This window comes from Poecilia formosa, unplaced genomic scaffold, assembly GCF_000485575.1.
Source record: "Poecilia formosa unplaced genomic scaffold, Poecilia_formosa-5.1.2 Scaffold8, whole genome shotgun sequence".
Classification (NCBI taxonomy): Eukaryota; Metazoa; Chordata; class Actinopteri; order Cyprinodontiformes; family Poeciliidae; genus Poecilia; species Poecilia formosa.
This window is the reverse complement of record NW_006799947.1, coordinates 3112022-3136691: the sequence shown is the minus strand read 5'-3', so window position 1 is coordinate 3136691 and position 24670 is coordinate 3112022. Positions and strand designations below refer to the sequence as shown.

Here is a 24670-nt window from a genome sequence, read left to right as displayed (position 1 = left end):
TTTTTTTTTTTTTTTTCTTTGTCTGTTTCACTTTGGCCAGCATTTGGTCCAACTCCTACAGTCTTAAATCTCTCCCTCCCTCCCTCCTATTCTGTAAGTTCTCTTAGAGGACAGAGAACTGTGGAAATGTTGAGTCTGGACAAGTGTGGAAAATGACCTGAGGAACAGAAATAGTAGGAACCCTGTTTAAAAACAAACCCGGTTTAAAAAAAAAAAAAAAACATAAACCAGATCATCGACACATAGAATCCAACTTTTATTTCTGATAGACTAATTTATTCCAAATGTGCAAGTGTGTCTTCCAAACTCAAAATGCTATACACACATACAGTTATTACATTCACAGAGAGATTACACCCTTGGGTTTGCCTCTCAAGCCAATTAGCGCTAATAAATCCTCTCGCAGCAGAAAGGGAATCTGCGCCTGGCTGGGATTTTCACCCTATCGTTACCCTCTTATCTCCCGGCTCCCATTGTGAGCAAACCTACACACACACGGGAGTAGGCATCATTTTAATAAGCAGCACAAGGGGAGGCTGACCTGCATTGTGGGTACAGGCAAATTAATTCTGGTCGCTTTAATGTAGGTAAAAAAAAAAAAAAAGAAACAAGAATTAATCCTCAACTTTGTTGTTGTTATTCTGTTCAATGGTATACGTGAGACTCCGGAGCTGCGCACACACAAATTTCAGAGACAATTTAAAGCTGCGTTCATGCGGGCGGCGCTATAAAAAGATTCAGTGTACGCACAAGCAGACACACACAATAAGCACCCGGCCTGGGGGACTTGTGAATAAGATGTCAGCATAGTTGGCTAGCGTTGTTCCTAAGCCATGAGAAAAGCAGAAAACAAATGTGCAAAGAGATAGAAATACCAACTACGGAATATGTCAAGGGTGAGAACTGCTAGCCAAGCATATCTCCTGCGACCTTATTTTGGGTTTTTCTCTCTGCGCTTCAGTCAGGAGGGCACACGAACACGGTCAGCTATGCTGAGTGGGTTTGCTTCCTTAAAGGTGATTTTCCACAATTCACCTTGATCAATGGGCAGCAGAGTAACAGTGGCGGCATACACCTTCCAAAGAGGGGATACGTCATGTGCTCGAGCACTTGTCCTCTCCCATAATGCTGAAATGATTTATAATCATTTATTTAAATCTTAGATAAAGCCCTTTCGTTATTTTTAAGGGATTGTTTTGTTTAAAGTTGATCTATTTTTGATCTAAATCATCAGGAAGTCCCTCAGTCCTGCACAGCTGTAGTTATCCTGCCAGCAGTCAGCAGTGATTTTCTGCTTTGTTTGGGGACGCCTTCCTCTTTACACAAACAATAAATCTGCACCAGCACCGCCATACCAAGTGGGTGTATGTACAATCATTCAATGTTTCTTTTCAGAAACTGGATATTTTACACCTTTGACCAGGATAAAACTTGTTGGTTAACAAAACTGAGCTGGTTCTCAGTGGTGCATGTAAGGAACAAGAAAACAGGTTTTTGTCTAAGGTGACTCTGAGAACATCATCTCATCCGTTGACTATCCAAAAACTTTTTTCTCATCCTCCTAGAAATGTTTTTTTTTTCCCTCCACTCTGTATTTGAGTTACTATAGTCCTTTATGGAATAAGCCAACCCATAAGACATCTTAAAATGCTCTCTATTTCTTTGACTTTTATCAACATGTCATTACAGTTGTTCAGAAAGTAACACGTGGTTTTTCATTTATTTTACTTATGTAGCATGGTGTTATATTATACAATTGCCCCTATGTAATCTTAGATTGTTTATAACTTTTCTTTGCTAACTATCGGAGGTCTCGAGAACAAGTGCCGGGTTGAGCCCTCCATCCTGGTCACAGCTACAGTAAAAAATAAAAAATAATAAGTTTTACTATTTAAGCATGTCTGTTGTTTTATTAAGCTGCCGATGTTCCCAGTGGATAAAGTATTTAGCAGAACAGATACAAAATAATTATGAGTACAATATGTCTCACTGTATCCGGTTTAAAATCCAGATTAATATACAAGATCCTCCAGAAATCTGTTCCTTCCCTGTAAAGTTTTTTTCTTCATGCCCCTGCTGTGGTTCATGCACATCATTGCGTTAACGTGTCCCGCTCTACTCACGGCAACGGTTGCCTTCGTCGTCTCCGAGTGGGCAGTCTTTGCTGAAGTCACAGAGTTTGTCCAGAGGGATTGCTGGCCCCTGGTAGCAGTGGTACTGTCCCTCCAGGGTGATGTTTGGGCCTGGTGAGGACGCTGAGAGAATAAGAAGAGCGAAGCAAAGTTAAGGTGGAGGGTTTTCACAGTGTAGTCACGAATGAGTAAAACCACCTGAGTCGAGGATTAAGCTTGTTTTCTGAACATCCCAGAGAGATTTAACGTATTGTGTTCGACAGAAAACTTAAATCTGCAGCTCTGAGAAAGTATAACAAACAAACATAAAAAAAAGTTTAGAGAACATTAGTTTGTGAGGAAGGCCAATACAACCCATGACATCCGTAGACTGCATGCAGCATCATAAATAACCTGAGACAGGCAGCATAAGCTGTGAATACAGTACTCATCCATCAGAGGAGGAACACAGGCAGTGAAAACTATGACCTAGTTACCGTTAGCGGGCTTCACACGTGGTGTGAGCTCACACACGCACATGCACGCACGCACACACGCACACACACAACTGATATCACCTGTCTTGGCAGCTCAATTGTCACCAGGTGCATTTGCATATCTATGCAAATCAGAGCCGATATCTGTAGGTTCTGGAAACTGACTGCTCACCTTCACCTTAATCACCAGAAACTGATCAGAGAAGAAAAACAAGAGAGCAGGGAACTAAAACATAAAGCACTGATGGGGATCTTGTTTGTTTCCCTCTGTCATGAGGGGAAAAAAAGGGGAAGTGATTATTATCACGAGTGACTGGCTGCTCTCTCTGTAGTCTGTCCTTGATCTGTAATATGCAGATTTGTTCTCTGTTCAAGCGAACTTGGAGTCGAAAGTCTGATAACAATCCCATGATACGGAGAGGCAAATGTGGAGCGAATGCTGCTAGCTGCGCTGACGAGATACGCACGAATGCCATGACGGCTTTCATCACGACATTTTGTAATTAGTGCATTTCTGCTGCAGCTGAACTAGATGGAGGAAGCTTGGAATGACATTGAGGCGACGGCATCCAAAAACTGAACAAATGAGGAAACAAAACATCAATGTCAAACTGTGATGTGAAATGTTGGCAAAAATCTTATCCGTTTATGCTACCCAACAGTTAGAATTGCTTCATTTTTAAATCTACAGAGAAATTTGGTCAAAATACTTCATCATGGAAAGTGACTGACCTGCAAAAACAAGGGAAAACCTGAAGAAAGTTTCCCAGTTTCTCAGAAGGAAATGAGCTTTTGCCCGTTTCGCCAACTTCAATTAGTGTGTCCAGGATGAACGTCATACGTTTTTGCCCTTTCGTAATTTTATTTGTTATTTCCAGAGGTTGATTACACAACTTCAAACAGCATTTTGACCACACTGTTGTTGTAGCCACCAACAAGCCTCAGGAATAATTCTCATCAGATATTTGATCCGATTTTGCTGAAGGGCTTGTAGTTAATTAAAACTAGCTGATTTCCTGCTGAATGGCGTCCTTTGCTTATTCTGAGGGTGACCGTTTGGGTCCAGATCTCAGAAAAAGGCAGCATTGATGAAAAAGCTTTTGTGCTGCTATTATGGTGTTTATGGACAAGAAGCAGAGAATGAAGGGTAAAAGTCTCGAGGTCCAGAGATGAGCCCTGAATGGCTCTGTTGAAAACTAATAGCCTCCAGATATATGGGGCACTTGCGCTATTGCTACACCACAGAAACTCCCCCTGAAATCACTTCTTTTATCTCTTCATCTTTAGGATTTGTTTCAGCTTTCCAAGTTGCTGAATTAAAGTTAAATTAAACCATAGCCCGGTATTAAATTGCTTACTTTCAGACAAAAAAAAGCTTAAGTGGACACCTGAAATTTATGTTGCCGGCATCAACTCCAAATTAGCCACAAAACACTAAAGATTGCACAGAAACCATTGTTTATTTACCAATGGAGGAGAGGCCAGAAATCTCAGAGTTATGGCTCATTCTCAGCGTGCTTCTGTGTCTTTTTTTTTTTTTTTTTTTTTGTGATGGAGAAGCAATAGCGCCCACTTGGAAACTGACACACCTGGTGATGGATTAAAAAGAGATTTCTTTTTTTTTGGGGAGGGGGGGAGGTGAAAAAACACATTAGTTGGATGCCTCCCACGGTCCACTGCTGCGCCAGGAACTCTATGGCTGTGGAAAGCTACTTTAACACCTCGGTGAATGATCCACTTCACAATCTTTTTAAAATGAGCCAGAGTAAATGACTCTAATGATGAATACTCTTTTGTATCGGTTCACAGAAACGGCCTCGTCGGACTCTTTTGGGAAACTAAAAGCTGTGCATAAAAATACAGCCTCAGTGACATGTGACATTAACAGGAAGATTCAATTAGCTAAGGAAAAGGGTTGTTGTATTATGCATTGGCTGTACTCGGCAGCTGCTTCTTCTTTGCAGAATCTGCCAACAGAACAATTTATCAAATAAAGAAATAAGACGTTTATCCAGAGTGAACCGAAACCTCTGGGCGTTGGACTTAAATTCATGGATTTATCTTAGTTCGGCGACAGAGGAGTAGCAACGTATAAAAGGGGTGATGCGGCTAACTTTGGGCCCCCTGAAGCAGGTAAGCGCAGCCAGACATGGCCACTGCACTGCGCGCAGACTGCAGTTCTTAAATCACACTTGTCAGATTGTGAAAACAAGTGGGTCAGTGGGGGATGAATTGCCTGTGGGATCAAGAGAGTTTTGTTATCTTTGTGTTCATGGGGTTGCTTTGGGCTTTGTGAGGAGAATGATGAATGAGAGCCGAGGAGCTGGAATATCTGCTGTTCCAACAGATACACAAACACAAGAGTGATAGTCTGATAGAGGTAGACGTCAAAATATTAGTCTTGCAAGTTTAAATGGGGAAGAAAAAAAAAACTGCATTCCAGAGCCTAAACTATTTCGAACTCTGTTTTTTTTGTGTTTTTTTTACATAAAGAGGCCTTGGACCAAAAATCTGTATTTTCCAAAATTGTTTCTTAAAACGGGTTAAATCATAGTTAATTACAAACAAAAATTTAATTAATTTGGATTTTATGTGAAAATCCAAATTAATTGTGAAGTAGAAGGAAATGAATTTCCCAAGTCAAAGTTCAGACATAAACCAAATGGAGATTCATCGGCAAGGTTTGCTGACAGACACATACCCCAAATACCTGCAGCTGAAAGAGTGAATACAAATGCACATAAAACTTTGAAAACTATGCATAATATTTACTCCCACTTAATACGTTTGCTCTGCTTTGTGTTGGTTCATCACATGAAATACGAAAAATACTCTAAAACTTCCAGGGCCGAGTTTGGTATTTTCCAAACCTGACCTTCAAATGGTTCTGTCATTCTGCCATATTTTGGATGTTTCTCTGCTTTTTAACACTGGATTCCAGCAGCTGAATCAGCTTCTCAGCTGGTCATCTCACCCTGCAGAGGTCTGTTAATTAACCATTGATTCATTTCAGAGCAGGGATAGGAAGCAGTTCAACCCAATGTGCGACTCAGTTAAAGTTCCTACATTTAACTTGTGACCAGATCAACAGTCTTAGAAAAGGAACCAAAAATCTTTGAAAATTGGCCGTGGACTGAACAGAAAGTCAGTGAAGTAAAACTTTAGTTAAAAATTTAAATGACCATGTTTTTTTTTTAAATTTCTGTTAAAGTGTCTACAGGAAGCAAACAAAAAGGCAAACATTTCACTGGTATTTTGAAGTCTTCTGTTTAGTTCCCACTTCTGCTACAATGCCACATTTTACTAAAATCTTTCATTATTAGGATTTGTAAAATTAGTGTTGCATTTTTCAGATTTTTTAAAAAATATATGTTTTTGCAGATTCATATTTGTCCCTCTAAAATTATTCCAGTTATTAATCTGATTTATCTGTGCAAAAAGTAAAATGAAAAACGAAAAGAATTAAATGTACCAATTGCGTGTATGTGTGTGTACGCATGGTTTCACTATATATCTCTGGATCTTGTCCGCTTCCTTAAATTCTGACTTTGAAGTCCAAACTGCTGTGAAGCTGGCGAATCAGGAAGACAAAGGAGGTGCCATCCTCCTGTTTACTTGTTTCTTATCATGCTTTGTTTATCTAAATGTCAGGAAGGACTGGAAGAGTCGGAGCCATCTATTGCAATCTGGAGCGATGAGGTTCACATGACTGACAACTTTCAGTAGATAATGAGTAAAACAAATCCTGATCCTGGTAATGCTGGTTCTGCAGCAGTGATATCTGTCCAGCTGAAAGAGAGCCTTATGTTCCAGATAGTTTTATGTTTGTTTCATGAGTTGTTTTTGCATTTTGTTACCCCTGTGGAAGCTTCTGGATCTGGAGCTTTTCACTACAGTGAAATGCAGAACACTGCATCGAAGTTTCAATATAATCTTGATGGGATTATCATGGTTTAATAATAACTAAGAAATAACATATAGTTGATTGGTTTTGGTTTTACCCTCAACTTTGGGACTCAGAGCAAAACAGCTGATTAAAAAAAAGGAAATGAACGAGGTGAAACATTGGGTGGAAAACAGAACCCAAACTTTACCATTCTGCGTAAAACTAGTTGCAACTTCAGCAACAAAAAACTTAACCAACAAAGATCAAATCAAAAGAAATTATTAAGTGATTCAAAGAAATGAACCAGATTTTTAACGTAACCACTCTAATTACATTTTCCTGCTCATGTGCTCCTTAATTTGGGGATTTCCCCGCAAGATTTTCACTTTCTCCTGTTTTCATCTTGACGTCATTTGATATTCATGCTTTTACGGCAAACACAGGCGGCGTTTATATGAGGAAGAAAAACAGAATACTCCATCTTCTAAGAAGTCTTCTTTAATAACACATGACCCAAGGTACTGAAATGCTCTTCAACTATTTCTCTGTGTACTGACCATGCTGTGTTTAATAGCTTTTCAGGGCCACCTTTCTTCTCGGTATGTTGCATTTGAACATCAATCTTGCCTCACAAGCCTAAATTTTCAAAAAAAAGGTAACAAATATATATATAAAAAAAGCATTGTTTTCTGTGCATCTTGTAATTTCACGCATCAGATATTGACTAATACAACTGTAAATTTCTTTGTGGTTTTGAGAGGTTGTTTTTGTTGCCACAGAAACTTTCAAAACTAGGTTTTGTAAAAAAAAATAAAAAACGAAAACAAAATATATCTAAGTACTTCATCCACTGAAAATGGAGAATTGATTTTTACCTTCCGAGATAGATTTAATTGTTGTTTTAGATGGTTTAAGCTTTTTTTTTTTTTTGACTGATTTTGTGCAACAGAACATGAAAATGACAAGGGTCTTTACAAGGTTGCACAATATTTCAATCTGAGCTAAACTGTAACAAAAAGCAAACACTAAGTCCACCCTATAATTCACCAGGTTGTAAAACCACCTTTAGCTGCAACAGCTCCCAGTCATTTACTGTCCAACTTTCAGTTTTCCACATTGTTGGAAGGATTTTAGCTCAGTTTTCTATGACATGTTGCATCAGCTCGTTGAGGTAATGTCAGGTCAACAGGCTCACATTTGCCTCCAGAATAATTTGATTTCCAGATCCTGGTCGACAAAATAGCTATATTAACATTCCCTTGATCAGATTCAAATGTATTCAGATTAAATCGTTTGAAGGCGTCGTTTATATCGTGATAAAATTACGAATCCAATCATGATGTGCATTTACATGCACCAGGCTTTATTCAGAATAGAACCACTGACATGAGCAAAGTTGCAACATTTCCCTAAAAGAATTTGTACTTCTGTCTGTGCTGAACTGAAAACAAACGCAGCAGTGTGTTTGTTTTGTCTCCTCGGCGCACAGAATGGACCCACCGCACGATCTGATAGTTGAGATGTTACCTCCCTCACTAATGAGGCTGCAGGCTGAGCAGTATGCTGTTGGATCTTCCTGCGTTACATGATAACAGATCAACAGACCAGTAGGGTCAGTCTGCCACAGTCAGAGTAACATGATCAGAATAAGTGTTTGCGTGAACGCTGTTCGGATGGCCAGTCGGCATAAGCCAGCCCTCTCGGTTCACATTCATTCCAATGAAACCAGTCAGAATATTCCGACTGGGGCCGATTTTAATTCCCATCGTTGGTTTATTTGGATTTCTCATGCTCATGTAAACATACCCAGAGACTGCAAGCTGCCATTGTGCAACGTCTCTGCTCTGGCCTCATCTATCCAAAGGTCTTTGTTTCTGAAGTTTTGTAATAAAAGGAAGCACATCAGATTCTTCTTGGTAATCCATTCAATTCCCCCTGCTAAATAAATGAATTACAAACGCTCAGGGAGGCATGCAGAGTTTGAAATGGAGCTGGTAATTCTTCATTTCTTTGAACCTTCACGGACTATCTTGCAGTGAATTTGCCGTCTCGTTCCTTTCTGAGAAGATTGGCAGCTGTCCTAAATGTGTTGCTCTTCTGAATAATGTTAATAATTCTAGAAAGACATTGAAATATTAGATCTGGCTTTATGTAATTTTATGAGCACTTAACCAAGTGTATTAACAGCTTCCTGGCTTTACATTTCCAGTTAAATCCAATGGAAGCAGCAAGCATGTTTTTCCACAAACAGCTTTTCATTTAAAGACCAGAACATCCTCTTGTGTTCTGAAAAATGATATATTTCACCCATTTAATGTCTTACAGTCACACCTTAGTCGTACGAGAACGCACCAAACTTCCTTCTTTTTACACGTTTCATCAGCTGAAACCAATTCGATAGCAACACCTAACATTTAAAACTTTTGCATAACCGTATGATGACGATCAGATTTGAGAGATGAACATAATTCTCTCTGCAGGTTATCAGATCATGCAAAACAGTTTGTCTCTCTGTCTGAGTAGAACTTGACACGGTTTATTGGCCACTGTGTGCAGATTTGAATACAAACAGACGCTTCGTTGTTGCAGACGGGCTGCAGAGACACTTTTCAGAACAATGGGGGGAGGAAGCCTGAGACAGAAATTAATACAGCTTTTGTCTTCCTACAGATGAGCAAGCATGTCAGTCAGCCAGTCAGGGCTGGAAATTCCTGTGAATGAGGAGGGATTTCAGGCTGGAAAAGCGCCTGCCTTGCAGATCTGTTGTGCACAGAATTGCAAACAGACAGGAGAACAGAAAGTAAACAATTTTACCCGACTCGATTCAGCCTATCATCAACTTCTAAAGTAGTTAGACCTCATTAATTTCACGGCGTAATCTCCGTTCTCAAAGTCCGTGCCGGTCACTACGGACAGAAACCTCAGCCAGCGGTGGCACTGCTATCTTGGCGAGCCATTAAAGGCAGAATCTCGAGCCATTCGCCAAGATTTACAGCGGCTGCAGTGTTGAAGATAGATGCAGCTGCGCCTGCTGCTGGACAGTCGATGGGACAAGACATATTTGCTCATGAATTCAATTAACTGCACACAGTCACGCTCGATTGGTGCGAGCTCTGCCCAATCACTATTACTATCCGTCATGCTCCCTGCCGGAGAGAGCAACATATCGAAGGGCGGACAGGGTGGGGATGGGAGGGGAAAGTAATACCTTTAACATTCCCGGGATAATGATTTTCATGTTGCTGTCATTTACTGCAGAAAAATTGCACTTTATCTGATTTTCCTCATTAACGTTTTCATATTTTATGGGTGTCTTGTAGTAAATAAGTCTTACAAGTGTTTTTCCTTGATTTGCACAACTCTGATATGCTCATCTCGCCGTTGGGACAAAAAGCTAACCCATCCCTGTCTTATTAGTACTTGAAGTTAACCGTTGACTACAAACCTGCTTCATTAGAACTGATCGCAGCATCTTAGTGGCGTTACAATGTGTCAAGTTTCCTGAACAGAGGTCAAAAATGTAAGTGTCCTGATCATTGAGCCACTTTGTCATCATTTTTGTCTCATCACACGTTTCTGAATCAAGCTAGAAAACGCAGATGATCACCAAATTGCTCCTGGATTGTTGGTAGACGTTCCTAACGATGTGTCCTAATGGGTTTATTCACAAACACAATGAGAATATTAACAAATGTGAAAAGTTGTGATTCTGAAATGCATTCTGCAAAAAAAAAATCAATGCAGCTGAAATGTTTTTAACCGTACATTGAAGCCAGGCTGTAAATCTCAACGGGGCTCAACGAATCTGGTTCTCTGATCGCAGCAGATGGACATTTTCATCATTTCCATAGGTTGGCGTGTACTGTAGCTACACACTAATTAGAGTGTACAGTTTGACATTAAATTGATTAAACTGCCTCGGTGAACGCATTAAGAATTTTATGCCAATGTTCTTATTGCCAACACTGAATCGGATTGGATTTAAGGTTGCTGTATGTTAATTACTGGCTTTGATTCAAAAACGCTGTAGGTCTGGAAAACCCCCGAAAGTTTCTCCTCCACGTCAGATTAGGGTTGATTTAGACATCTGTTTCATTTGGCGTACGGATGCTGAGAACACTTTACTCGGTGCCCTGGGCCATTTAACATTTGCTCAGTATCTTAAAATGAAACAGCCTGTGTAGATTGCTTTGGAAAGGTGCCTGCAACAGACAACCAGTTTGTGTTGAGGGTTTGCTTCTTGAGGAAAAGCCTAAGGCAAGAGATTAGAGGCAGAGTGTGATGAAGACTAGTGTTGCCAGATAGGGGTTTTGCTCTGCATGCTGAATCTTCTGGTAACTGATGGGCTTTGTTTTTTCTAAATGACTCAGATTTTTTCTTTGCTACCAAGATTTTTCTTCAACAGTTTCCAAACAATGATTCATCTCTTTAAAACCTTCAGGAATTTCAGAGAATCAAAGAGAAAAATAAGCATTTAGCTCAGAGTAAATGAGCCTGAAAGAATATTTTCATGATTTTGACACAGTGAGTTTCAACGTTGTCAATGTGAAGAACGTCGGCCTTACGAGCAACCAACAATGAAATCTTTTCGATCTTGGTGTCAACCCAGTTTTGTTGTAATGCAAACGTCTAACGAGTAAATGAGCCAGTTTTTTTCAAACTCTTTAGACATGCCATTGTAGGGGAAAAAAGGTCATAACTCTGTAAAATCTAAACTGTAGCCATACATTTTAAGGGTCAATTAGTATATAGACAAATTTTTCCAAATGCACAGTTGTCAAAATTTCAATCTTCTAACCTTAGAAACCCCCCAAAGTCTAAAGCAATGCTTTTCAAAAGGGGAAAGGGTATTCCTCTCTCTGGCTCAGGGGTCAGTTTTGCCTCAAGCAGAAAGAGTTCAGATATCTCAGTTAGAAAAGAGTCGGGTTTTTATTACACCTCTGCAGAAACACAGCCTGGTCTCCACCATGCCACGCCATATTGATTCAGTAATTCATGGAAAAAGAGGTTAAACCAAGTATCAGGTGCATAGAAATGAACATTTCACAAGCCAAAAAATGTCTGTTTAATAAAAATCATTTTCTTAAATTAATCTTGTCAAGATACTGAATTTGGAGTTTTTATTATCTGGAAGGCAATATCATCTAACTTACATCAATATTTTACGCTACGTGTTATGAATTTATATAAAATACGAGTTTCACTTTCTGACACGAGTGACAAAAAAATACTGGACTTTTTGGAGGTATTCCAGTTTTTTTTTTTAGATATATCTGTGTACTGTCGGATGTGAATCTGTTTTTGTGCGTCAGGATAGAAGAGAAGTCGCCCGCTGCTCTGAGCAAAGGCGTCTCAAATCACATTTTTATACACCTGTTTGACATTGTGAACTTTGCCCACATGCACATGAATGAATCTGGTGATGCCTGTTTACAAGATTGACTGCAAACAATGCATTCAGTTGCACTCTATTGCTCATCTTCACAGGCCACTGATTTCGTGCATGACATTGCGAATGTTTTTTATTTCTGACATTTTAACACGCGGTATCCTGACGGTGCCATTAAGACGCAAAATTGGATCTAGACATTTCTAATTTAAGTGATCAAAGAAATTAAAACCTCAATATTCTGCTGTGACTCTATTAAGGGACTTTACTTGGCTCCCTCTGTACCTCACCCCACTTCCTTCCCTCCCTACCTCGCCATTGCTGCGTTTGATTGATGTGCCTTGGGACATCCTCATCGCGTGTATCTGTTCATGACGTATGGCCTTGCTGTGATGCTCCATTGAGAACCTGCCGCAGCATGGCACAATGGGTAAGGAAATGGTCCAGGAGAGAGAAGGTCACTGGTTCAATTTTCCTCAGGGTTCACAGCTGCCATGTCTTAGGCTTTACCTACTTTTTCCTTCCTAACACACGGGCACAAACACTTAGGAGGCTTTCCAAAGGACAAACCTTTGTTATCTCTCTGCCGTGCTACGGCACACCGACAAAGTCAAAGTCAAATCTGAGATTGATATGATCTGGTAATGAGCTTGTCAGTCCACACGGTCGCTTCTGTTTACATCCAGGATGAAAAATATATTAAGGGTTAAGATCCTTCAAGATGTTTGCTTTGTTGCGATCATAAAGGACAGTCAGAATGCGAGACACAGCCACACAAGTCACTTTCAGGTGCTGCAAATTGGATTGCTTGTTGGACCGGTGACTGATGACTTAATTAAAGTAGATGGGTTTGAAGGAAGAAAGCAGAAGCGGCGCCATTTATTTCTGCTGTATTGACCATATCTCTGTGCACCACACTGACGAGAAAAATCAGCATCTCTTGGAGAATGTTAAGGTGCAATGATTGACATTGTGAAGAAGACATTTCAGATAAAAAAAAAACACAATATGAAAGTGTACAGGTTTTTGTGATGTAAACAATTTTGACTATTTTACATATTATTCCCACATTTAATCTGACATATCCTACAGCATGCAAGCCCTTACAACACTTGTTGAGTTAAGCTCATCGTTCAGTCCGAGTCTATCAGCATGCCATGGCTTTAGAATGTGGCTCGTGTCAATCTAAATCTTAAAATCTTCATGTTGAATGTCGAGCTTTGACCCATAACATGTCCAATTATTTATAATGGTCAGGTGAAGCATAAAGCACAAAGAAAAGGTTGTGCTCTTTTATAACCTGTGCAAACTCTCACTTTAGCTGAATGTTGCATATAAACAAATGTCATGGGAATCCAATACAGACAGGTGATGTTTATTTCTAGTCAATAATATTCAGTATAATTCAAGGCAGGTATAGACTCAAGGAGACTGAATGCTTGATTTGAATCGAAAACCAAGAATCTGTTTTACCTTGTGTACACTTCCTATGTAACTAGGTTCAGCTGGGCTTTGTTCAGGATGCAATGAAGACATTACATCCTGGAAATCACTTCATGACTTTTAAAACCAAACTGGTCACAAAGCAGATTTGCTTAAGTGGTGATTCAAAATTCACAAGAGGAGACTGGACATAAAATTAATCATTAGCATGTTTACTTCCATCAGAATGATTCATAGTGTCTTTGCTGTTATACAACAGCAGCAATGAAAATCAAGAACATTGTTTGTTTGTGTTGAAAGTGATCAAATTAAATTTAAAAGCGCTCTAATTAATGAGCAAAACAAAGTTTGGAATCGATTCTGTCTGAGTAGATGATTGTTGGAAGCATTTGAATAATTTTGTGTGCAAATGACAGGAAGGGAATACGACAAGTATTATTTGGGTGGGAGACTGTTTGCTTGGCTTTATAGGACTGAAGGTAATCTGAGCTCAGGTTTGTGGCAGGTGCTGGAGGGGAAAACGAGGGAGGTGTTGAAAGCCTGAGAGAGTGCCGAGACGGATTAGGGCTTCATTTGGGAGTGGGAGGTGTGCAGTGGGTGTTGTGCTGGGGACCCAGGTGGCGCCTGAGGAGAGTACTGCACGTCTGCGTGCCTTTTCTCTCTGCTCAACACAGCTTATGTGCTGCCTGGCAGGAGAACACTATGAACCCGGATCTGAGAACAATTAGATGCTGTTCAACTATTACTGGATTTGCATGTAATAGCGGTGCCCACTGTGCTCGGCGCCAACAGTGACAAAGACAAAAAAATTTGACTCCGACAGTATGGATGGAAACTGAGCTTTTTGATTTTCTGTTGCTTTAATTTCTTTAATATAAGGAGAATCAAGGCAAGGCAGATTTATAAAACTGATGGTACTGTTGCAATTAAGGGTACGCCGATTACTGATCTTAAAAATGTCACAATGTCAAAGTTAGACCAGAATGTCATATGAAACTTAAAATCACATAACAGATATCAACAACATAAACTAAATTCAGAGGTAAAGTAGCAACCGGGTGTTGCTAATCACACGCAAATTAATCTGACAATACTCAGCAAAATTGCCAAAATCCCCAGAAATCCATCTTTGACTCAAAGGCCTGAGTTAGCATGCTAAATGATGGAACAATTTGAAAAAAGAACTTAAGTTCCTCTCTTGAAAGGAAGAGGTTTCAAGAGAAATCTGGACATCTGGAGAGCAAGACAGACACGTCTAGTCATAACGCACAGTTCCATATTTGGAGAAAACCAACCACAGCGCATCACTGTAAAAAAAACCAAAAAAACCCTGCAGACCAATAGTTGAACTGTAATGGATGTGTGATGATTTGGGTTTGTTTTGCAGCCACAGATACTAAATATCCCACGATATTTAGATATGAGCAAATGTGAGGCCACCTGACAGTGGAAACCTGCTCCAAACTGAGTCGTCAACGGGACAGTAATTGCCAACAAAGCAACAAATCTACAACAAAATGGCTGATAAAATAAAACCAAACCTCAAACCTCAAACTGATTGAAGTCCTGTGGTGGGACCTTAAGAGAGCCATGCAAAAACAAATATCTGCAAATCTCAATGAACTGAAAAAGTTGGAAAGAAAGGCGATTTAAAAATCCTTACCATACCATACCAACTTTATTTATAAAGCACTTTAAAACAACCACAGTTGATACAAAGTGCTGTACAATTTAAAAACACAACATAATAAAAAAGTAATTTAAAAACAGTTTAAAAACAAAAACATACAATTTAAAACTAGATCCCACTGGTGTTGAAAGCCAAGTAAAATAGATGGGTTTTAAGACGAGCTTTAATGAAATAAGAGTGGTAAGGGTGTAATTAACTGGTAATTAATTTTCGAATGCGAGTTTGTACACTTGTGAAAAATTATTAGGCCTTGGCAAACACCAGATAATTTTTATACTTTTACATAAAACTACAGAAATAAAACAGGTTGTTTTCCTCCGACAGGGTAACCAACACCTATAAGTTAAAGTTAAATGTCCACTTTTTACAGTTCCTTGTCTTCATTATCTCTCTCACTTCTGGCATATCAGAAAGCCTCATTTAGATCACACAGATTCGGACGTTGCTGGTTTGTTAACAGATGACCAGCTGGGGGAGTTAAACCGCATGAAATCAAAAGTTCTTCCCTGTAGCTCCAACCTGAAGTCCAAACACTTCATTCAGAATTTTCTCCAGGTTTCTTTTTGAAATAATTTGTACTCACGATAATCTACAAAGTTAAAGACATTTAATTTGTCCTAGTGCAGAAAAATATAATGAGCAGGACATTCAGAAGCAGGGAGTAAGAAGAGACCACAGGCAGGGGGAGAAATTCATAGCATAATGTTGAGGTAAGATTCCAATTTTATTAATTTTGAATAGACAATTTAGTTATTAGGGGGGTAAATGGGAGTACAACCAAGATTTATTTCCAAATCACAGAAAAAGAGTCAGGTTCTCAATATAGTCATTATAGTGACCAAGAAATTACAGTAGCGCTGCAGGAGGCCACCAACAGCTGGAAAAATGTCACAAAAATGCCAGTTAAAGATAAACGATGACATCAGGGAGTCACAATGCAGAACTGAACATCTGTTCGGCATCATTTGGTGTGTCTGCTTGACAGCTAAAGGTGCAAAGTTCCCCTGAATAACCTTGTTAGAAACGCAAAAAACCTTGCCAGCAGTAGGTGAAGGGCATATTGTGTTTGTGGATGTAGGGCAGCTGGTAGGAAAGGAAGAACTGCATGAAATTATCAGGAAAGCTCTCACACCAATGAGATGCAGATGTAAAAAGAAGTATTTTAATAGATTCTGGCTAAAACAGAACAGTTATGTACAGAATGGATGGACTAGTAAACCCCACTGTATGACCCGCTTCAAACTCTGCGTCCCGAATAGAGAACTTGAGAAATTTTGTGAATGACTGTGGATATACTGAATTTAATAGTTTTTGATCTCCCCAACAGTCCAGTTTTAAGAAACAGCAAACAACTTTCTACAAAGGTTTCGGTGATTTTATGCAACCCTTCTCTGGACAAAACTGTTATGCTGCACTTTTTACGCAATTATTAAAAATATTTACCACTTCAAAGTCATCATATCTCATCCTAGTGACTGCAGGATACAGGCCTTTCAGCTGGCTTTTTAAAGGATCGTCCTGGTCGTTAAGGTATATCTGGTGTTTGGACAATCAAGATAAGAAGTAGGTGTCTTTTAGAGGGGATCTTAAGTATTTGTGAATTTCAGCAGCTGTGGTCAAATAAGGACATTAAAGCAGTTATCCCTGCTACATTGTATAAATAAGGCACTCCGATCCGATTCATGACATACATATCTTGGCAAATAAAAAAAAAAACGTTTTCTCTTTGACAGAACTGAATCAAGTTGTTCATTAAACACAATAAAACCACTCGCTGTTGACACCGTGCAATTTTACATTGACCACAATGACATTATACGATTGCTCCCTTTAGGTCCCTGCAGACATTGGGCGCCATTTATCATGGAGCACCGAGATTCATCAATGGACGTAGAGATTCATCAGCTCCTTTATTGCCCACACTCGGATATTTTCATTCAAAAATCAATGACTGCTTTACTAGCACCGTTTCTAGCCTCCTTTCCATCACTAAAGGAGAGCGACTACAGACTCTATTCAAAGTCTTTCACTACCTTTTCTGTTCCTTCAGCACATACATACCTACTGGAAAGGCTTCATCCTACACAGTCCTTTCCACATGGAAAGGACCAGATCCAGCTTACGGGTTTCAAACAATGGAGGAAACATTACTGGAGGGTTTTCCTTCTTTTAGTGTTTTATTACTTGTATCTTTTGCTTCTATTTGACAATTTCAAGCAATCTGTTGTGATTGCTAAATTGTATCTTTTCAACAGGTTTTTCTCCAAATAAAAAAAAATACAAAGCATGTAGCTTTCAGATTGCCTTTCATTGTGCAGCTGAAAAATTAGAGAGAACATCTTGTCTTGATGGGCTCATAAATGTCTTGATGTTATTTCTGGCGGAGAACTTTCCAGTTGTAAGGACATATGCTGGTCGCCCCCCACCCCCAATCTGTTACCGTAAACCATAAGAAACTTAAGAAAACAAATCCACTCAATAAAAACTCAAAGTCTGAATATTTTCTGTTTGAGAAAAAAAATCCCAAACACATCTGTCGCGGCTTTGATTCTAAAGGAGGATGTCTTTTTAAAGTTACAAAAATGTTGGCTGCACTGTCAATAGAATACACAGCCTAAAAAAAGCTCTAGAAATGACATCAAAAAGAACAGAACAGTGTGAAATAGTGCAAATTACAGGAGATTTGAGTTTGATCCCCATAATTAAGGTTTAGAGCCTAAAGAAATAGTTAATGTAATCTGCATTCATACATCTCTAGTAAGCACGTCAGGATCCCAAATCCCTCTGGGGGAACCAGTTCTGAACTTGTTGATGCTTTAACTTTACTATCTTGTCTCTCAGATTTCTTGAAAATCCCCCGTTGTGCCCCAATTAGATAATCCAAAGCACATAAAGGTTTAACCTAATTTAATTTTAGAATTTCCTAATTTCAAACTGCAAAATGCCCGAGGTGGGATGTTCAGATACCTCTTCAATTATGATAAAGTTTAAATAACCATAACAACATGTTCTTGTCATCATTATGAGCTGAACTTGGGATTAGCAGTAACTACCCAACTCATCCCTTTAGTGATTTTCTTTGAATCTCAAATAAGTTGTGAACTCGTTTAAGAACAGCTTTTTTTAGTTCATCAGATAAATGGTGGCTAATTGGCATTTCCTGTGTCATGAGTCCAAGGACAACAGATTACTGTTTTCAGAAGGTCCGTGGAATTATTATAATCATGATTAGATGATGATCTTATTTGCATTTTTTGTCTTAGGAGCCAAAAACACTAAAAAGATTAGACTGTTCAAAGGCCAACATGAATTAAGAGTTAACCGAGTGAAGCTCTGCTTTGTTTTGCTGTCAGTGTTAATTTCAATCATCTGTTCCCTTTAGGTTAAAAGAAGTAAGTCATAAAAACCCTCACTGTGTTAATATAATAATAGTAATAAAAAAAATCACCCTATTTCAATTATTATTCAAATTTCCGCAGGATTAAGTTCTCCACAATATAGATTTTTTTTTTATTATCTGTAAGTATTAACAGTATTAATTCTGTCAATTTCTTATGGGTGTTAGTTTGACAAAATACATAAATGAAATACAACATTAATCTCATTAAAGTGTTCAAGTATAAAGCAGATGTGTGAAACTACTGTACCATGCTTTTACTGATGGTGTGAAACAGAGCTGCTGTGTTGCAGACCCACCTTCCTCTGTAACGCTGATTATGATTTACTGGATCTGGCAGATGAGTACTGATCAGATAATGCCTTTTCTTAATACCAGGTTGTCCCGGTGAATTGTAATGGGCACCATTATGTTTAAGATATTTAGAGTGCATTCACACCAGGCCTGTTCAGTCCACTTTAATCAATCTCTAGTTTCTTTTCCTGGTAAGTCTGGTTTGTTTGGGGAGATGTGAATGCATAATCAAACTCTGATGTGGACCAAAAAAAGCGAACTCTGGTCTGCCTGCAAACCTAAACCTTGGTTCAGTCGAAGTGAACTCTGCTGTGGTCTGTGCCAAGCGGACCGCTCCAGAACCTTTAACTTAGAACTGATTGACTTGGGTCAAACCTTAAGGTTTCTCACAATAGCTTGTGCATGTGCTGAAAGAAATACTTCTGGATCGCTGTTCAATGTGCTTCACTTGATTAGGATAGAGTCCAGAAAATACTTATTTCTATTCTTAATTATAGAGGTGTCCTAAATTATGTCCTGTTAATGGTTTCAATACAAAACACATAATATATACCTTTTGATATCATTATTTAAAATGTAGATTTACAAAGTGTAACTTTTTTATTTATACAGTATTTCAAATATGACTTCCCCTTAAAGGATCTACTTTCCAGTACGTTGTTATAATTCCCTCAATGAATAGAAACTAAAACAAAGAAAGAAATGACTTCCTCAAAGTATTTCTTTTACCGCATGCTCAAATGAGCTAACATCACTCATCTTGCTTCCAGGACAAATCATGCAGTGACGCTAACATTAGCTCGCTCCCACTGTTGTGATTCATGGGTATTTCTGCCAATAAGCTGTTCGCTTTGCAGTCCCAGTTAATCACATGCAGACAAAACTTACAGAAGAACTTCGTATTGAACACTGTAATTAATGACTAGCTCCACCTTTAACAGCTCTCTCCCTAATGGCCTGTAGCTAAGGGTGCTCTAAAATTAAGGTGTGGACTGCATTCGGATTTACTTGACTTTTAATTTGAATCAGATGGAAATCATACATGTTTTGATAACGTTGATCTGTTTCTGGACTAACTGAGCGGAGGACACCCTGCTTGTCATCCAATGTCAGCTGCAGACTGCGCAGCGCTCTGCAAGATTAACCCCGTGCCACTAACACAATGCCATTTTAACATAAAAGTAGCAGCAGTGAGAGCTTGTAAATTACGAAAGAGGTTCCACAGAAAATGAAATGGATCACTTGTAGTGCTGCAGATTTTACTGAAGCTTAAACTGATCAGCCTGTCTAAAAATTTAAACTCAAAACTGTGTTTATAAATGAATGTCAAATTGCAAGAGCATTTCACATTAAAAATGTCTAGGCAAAAGTAATGCACGGCAATGTAATAACAAGTTTGTAAACAACTTTATATCCTTGTAGGGATCTCCTGAGCTCTGCTGCCAGCTTCAAAATTTAATTTGGCTCATGATAAGAAGCCCTTGGTTGGTTATCTTTACTTCATTACTCCTTTGTAGCCGAGTTCTGGAGACTCTCATTCTGTCTGGTAAACAAGTTGTCATTTTCGAACTTAGATGTACTCACTGAGGCAACTCATGCATCTACACATTAAACAAAACATGTGGCAAAGGCATCCGAGTATTGCAAATGCATACAATGCTTTGTTTAATTAATTTAACAACTGAAATCCATTTGCATCTTTTAAACTCTGCTTATAGGAAATGGGGATTTCACCTCTATGACCTTAAAAATGCAGCCATTACATGTTGAAGTGGAAGCTGCTGTGTCTCTGTGTCTAGTTCAGAGGAAATTGAATCAGTTATATTAATTCAATTTGGGAGAATTTTAGGTTGACAGAGGAGGATATTATCTGAGCCTTGACCAGTCTACGCATTTCATTGCACAACACGGCATAATGAAGTTAAAAATCACAGAAAGTAAGCTGTGCGACTTCCAGACATGTTTGAGCAGATTTGGGAACGGTGCAGACATGTGAGACACATTTAGCCGACACACACACACACGCACACACATGAAGAACCAACTCTTGAAGGACATCGTGATTGGACGTGTTCAAAAAGAGTTCCCACACTTTTCTACTGAATACATTTTTAAACAAACAATATTAAAAGCTTTTCCAAATAAAATAAAAGGCTTCGCCGTACTCACCCATGGTGCAGTTGGTGGTGAAGTGAGGTTCGACTGTGGCAGTATCATCATGGGGGATCCGCTGATCGTAGCTGGCTGAGATCCGAAAAGGAGACCCCCTGTTGGTGCGCAGGGTGAGGTGGACCACTGCCCAGCTGCCGAGGAGAGAAAGCAGGAGTAGGGTCAGTGCAATGAGCAGACACCACGGCTGACAGAAACAGCGGCAGCATCTCTGAGGGTTCGGCGTCAGCAGGGTCTGGGCCGGCTCGGTGGAGGCTCCCGGGGGCTCAGAGGGAGGACAGTCCAGGGCTTCCCTGGAAGTCGTCACTGGGACTTCCTCATCCCCTTCCATTTTGGGAGGGTCCCCTTCTTCCTTTGTCTGCTGATGCATAGCCCACCCTCAAAGCCCACCTCACAAGATAATCCAGTTCAGGTAGTGATCTGTGCCTGGACTTGAAAGAGGAAAAGGGCAGCAGGTGTGCAAGCCGAGAAACAACACCACCACCACACTCAGGTGAAGTTTCCTGTGTGTGTGAGAGAGAGAGTGCTGCACTGAATGCCGTCCTTCCTCCACCAGTGGCGGGCTTTGTGCACTTCAACTGGCTCTAATTTTATTAAGCAAATTGCGTTGATTTCTCTCTGCCTCGGAGCTCATCAACAATCTCTCTCTCTCTCTCTCTTTTCCTCCCTGTCTTCCTCTTTTTCTCCTCCCCCCTGTTTGCTGCCCATCCCCTCAGTTTCGAATAAAGGCATTAAATATAAGCAGACTCCTGTAAACACATTTCACTGATGAGATTTTTTTGGGGGGTTTTGGTTTACCAGGCATTTGCAGGCTGACCATGACCATCTGCTCCCGGTAGCCAGAATTATCTTCATATTACAGGAGTCACAAATGCCTAGTCACATATTACACGCTTCAGGGATCAAATCCTCACAGACAAAAAATACAGTTGAAAAATCAAAATAAGTGAGGGTTTTTTTTTGTGCTAATTTTAGGACATACTTTAAGTTTAACTCTAACAACTAAAGTCCTACTATGTTTTTCGTCTTTTTAAACATGAGAGAGAGAAAGAGGTGTCTGTATATTTTAACTGTATCAGATGGTGGACAATTTTGAGAGATTTCCCATCCTACGTTTTCCCCAAACATACAGATCACTATAGTTTCGCACTGATTTGGGTATTTTTGAAGCACGAGCTAACATAGTTGCTTCAAATAACTAAAATAATAAAAAAAAAGCTTAGCAAAAACTAAATATTTCATGTGTTTTCTTAGCTTGCAGATAAGTAAAATTACGCACAACAAATTATATTTTCAGTTATGGCACTGGGTCATTTCGAGTGTTTTTGGCTCACGATCAGGATTACTGATTATTGTGCATTTAAAATTCATCAGCAGTGGACGCAAACAAACAGAAGGGATTAAATTTTAAACAAACTTGTATTTACTTGCAAGAGATGAAAAACAGAAACGGCAAATAGAAAATAAAACACATTTTTAATTGAGATTTTTACAAATCAAGACATAATAAAAATAACTTAGTCTCAAGTGCAGAAAGACATTCAACAGATTTCCCGTCGTCATTCTCTATTAGACAAAGTCAACGTGCAGAATCGGTGTAGAAATCCTTAAGCTCGCCTGTGCTGTTTTACTGTTTGAGTGAAATTAGCCTCAATATGGCAGAAAATTTATAAAAAGAGTACACAAGGACAAACTGGTGATAAGTACTGAAGGAGAAAGATCCTTCTTTATTTAAAAAAATAAAGAACAAACAAACTTGAAAAGTTTAATCTGACTGAACCTCAAGGTTTCTGGAACAATGTCACTTTGATAAATGAACCCGGAGCAGAGATGTCTGAACGTAATGCACAACACAATGTTAAGAAAAAAACCTAACACAGCAAATCAGCATCAAACATAACAACTGCCAAGCATGATGGAGGAGGAATGATGACCAGGATTAATTCTCTCGTTATGCCACTCAGCCAAATACTTCCTAAAAGTTAAACGCCATGGTATTCATAATAAAGCAAATATTTATGTTTTAAGGCTAGATTTGTCTTTTACAATTGATGCAAAACTACAAAGGAACAAATATGGAAATGTTTTCCTGTTTGATAAAGACTTTAAAGGGTCTCAAAATGGTTTGCTCTGTTATGCTGAGAGAACTTAGCATAACCCAACATTTCAATTATGATGAGCGCACTGGGAAATAGGAAGCTGCCTGTGTTTGTTGCGGAGCTTATTTTATGCTTTGTTAGTCGAGCAAATACAAATGCACATTCACACACAAACAGGTTGTGAATTCTTTCTTATTTCCCAAACGCCTAAGCTCCAACCCAACATTTCTAACTTCTCCATGTTTTCCCCAATCGCTCTCACCTCTGCGCTGTCACTTCTCTTCACTCTTTGCCCCCACCCTCCCCTCTCTGCTTTTATCATCCCAACGCAGCACAAAGCAGAAGGGGGATGCTGACCAAATAGGAAATGATGTCGCAGCTCCAAAGTGCGGTGTTACTGAGCACCTCTGCAGTGTTGGACCTGCTCCCTGCTACACTCCATAACAGGGAGGAAATGAAACCCTGGATACAGTGAGTGCTGTCACCGTGTCCATGATAACCTTGAAATGATGGCACTGAGCAATATGTGCCGTACATGCTGTTAGTGAAATCACCGTGGGTTCAGCCACAGGTCAAATCAAAGAAAACAACTGCCTTTAGTGCTAAAACAAAGACACATGTGAAGAGTATATGACAAATCCAAAATATGATCATACTAAAAATCAACAGAGCCAAAGTGAAAAAATTTTATTCCATCTGCTAAATTATTGGAAATATTCTCCTCAAGTCCTGGAGTGCCAAGTTATTTTTATGGCTTATCATGGTTGGATCTCTGCAGGCTCATGCAGGACTGATTAACTGAGTAGCATATCAGAGCAGAGCTGCCAAGCAACATCACTCAAACATTTAATTCCCATTATTATTGGACCATCCAAGCAAGGTGGTCCTAAATGTAAATTAATTAAATAAAAATGAATGTTAAAGGCTCTTGTTGTGGGATTTATGTGCCCGGGTAATCTGGAGGCTGATGTTAGTCATTCTCATTTTTGGCCCATTGTGTCTTGTAAACAGCTTGTTGGTTATTCAAAATCATCTGACCTTTGTTCACAATGCTGCTTGGTATATAATGGGGCTTTTACAAAACAACAGAAAAACAACACTGCACTGACCAACGATCTTTTTTGCACATTTGACAGTTCTCATTTGATAATGCTTTTCATTTCTGCTCCCTCAATGCTCGGCTCTGGCTAATGTCTGGCTTTTCATTTTCATTTGCTGTGTTTTCTTGTTAGTGAGGATGTGGGATGCTTGTGTCCTAACCGCATTAAGGTTTATTTGTCTTGTGGGTTCTGGTTTATATTAGCACAAGGCCTCATCTGTAAGGACAGACAGACTATATGAGAAAGAAAAAGAGGACATTTCTTCTACCAACTTAAACACAGGCTCAAAGAGATGTTGGAGTGAAGCTTGGGATATTGGCAAATATTAGCCAGTTGGACATTTCATACATATTAGTTTGCAAATACCAATTAAACATTTTAATTTGAATTTGATGCCAAGATAGTGACTCAGTCAGTCATTATTTTGATGAACAATAAGGCTGGCATGTTTATAGAGTTTCATTAAGAATCAAAATGGGAACGTAATATAAAAAACAAAGTATTGTAAGACTTGTAGTTCAAGAAAAGTCTTCCATCCATCCATCCATCCATCCATCCATCCATCCATCCATCCATCCATCCATCCATCCATCCA

At 39.2% G+C, this 24670-nt stretch overlaps 1 protein-coding gene across 2 annotated transcripts in view; it reads right to left on the bottom strand.

Annotated features, from left to right (window-relative positions):
• The window catches only part of alk (ALK receptor tyrosine kinase), a 399799-nt gene that overhangs the window by 69739 nt on the left and 305390 nt on the right, over positions 1-24670 (bottom strand). For both annotated transcript variants that reach the window (XM_016662468.1, XM_007575639.2), the window contains exons 5-6: positions 20877-21010; positions 2124-2255 (exon numbers count right to left, since the gene is read on the bottom strand). In XM_016662468.1, the coding sequence (XP_016517954.1) occupies positions 2124-2255; positions 20877-21010 (266 nt within the window). The remainder of the gene's footprint in view (positions 1-2123; positions 2256-20876; positions 21011-24670) is intronic.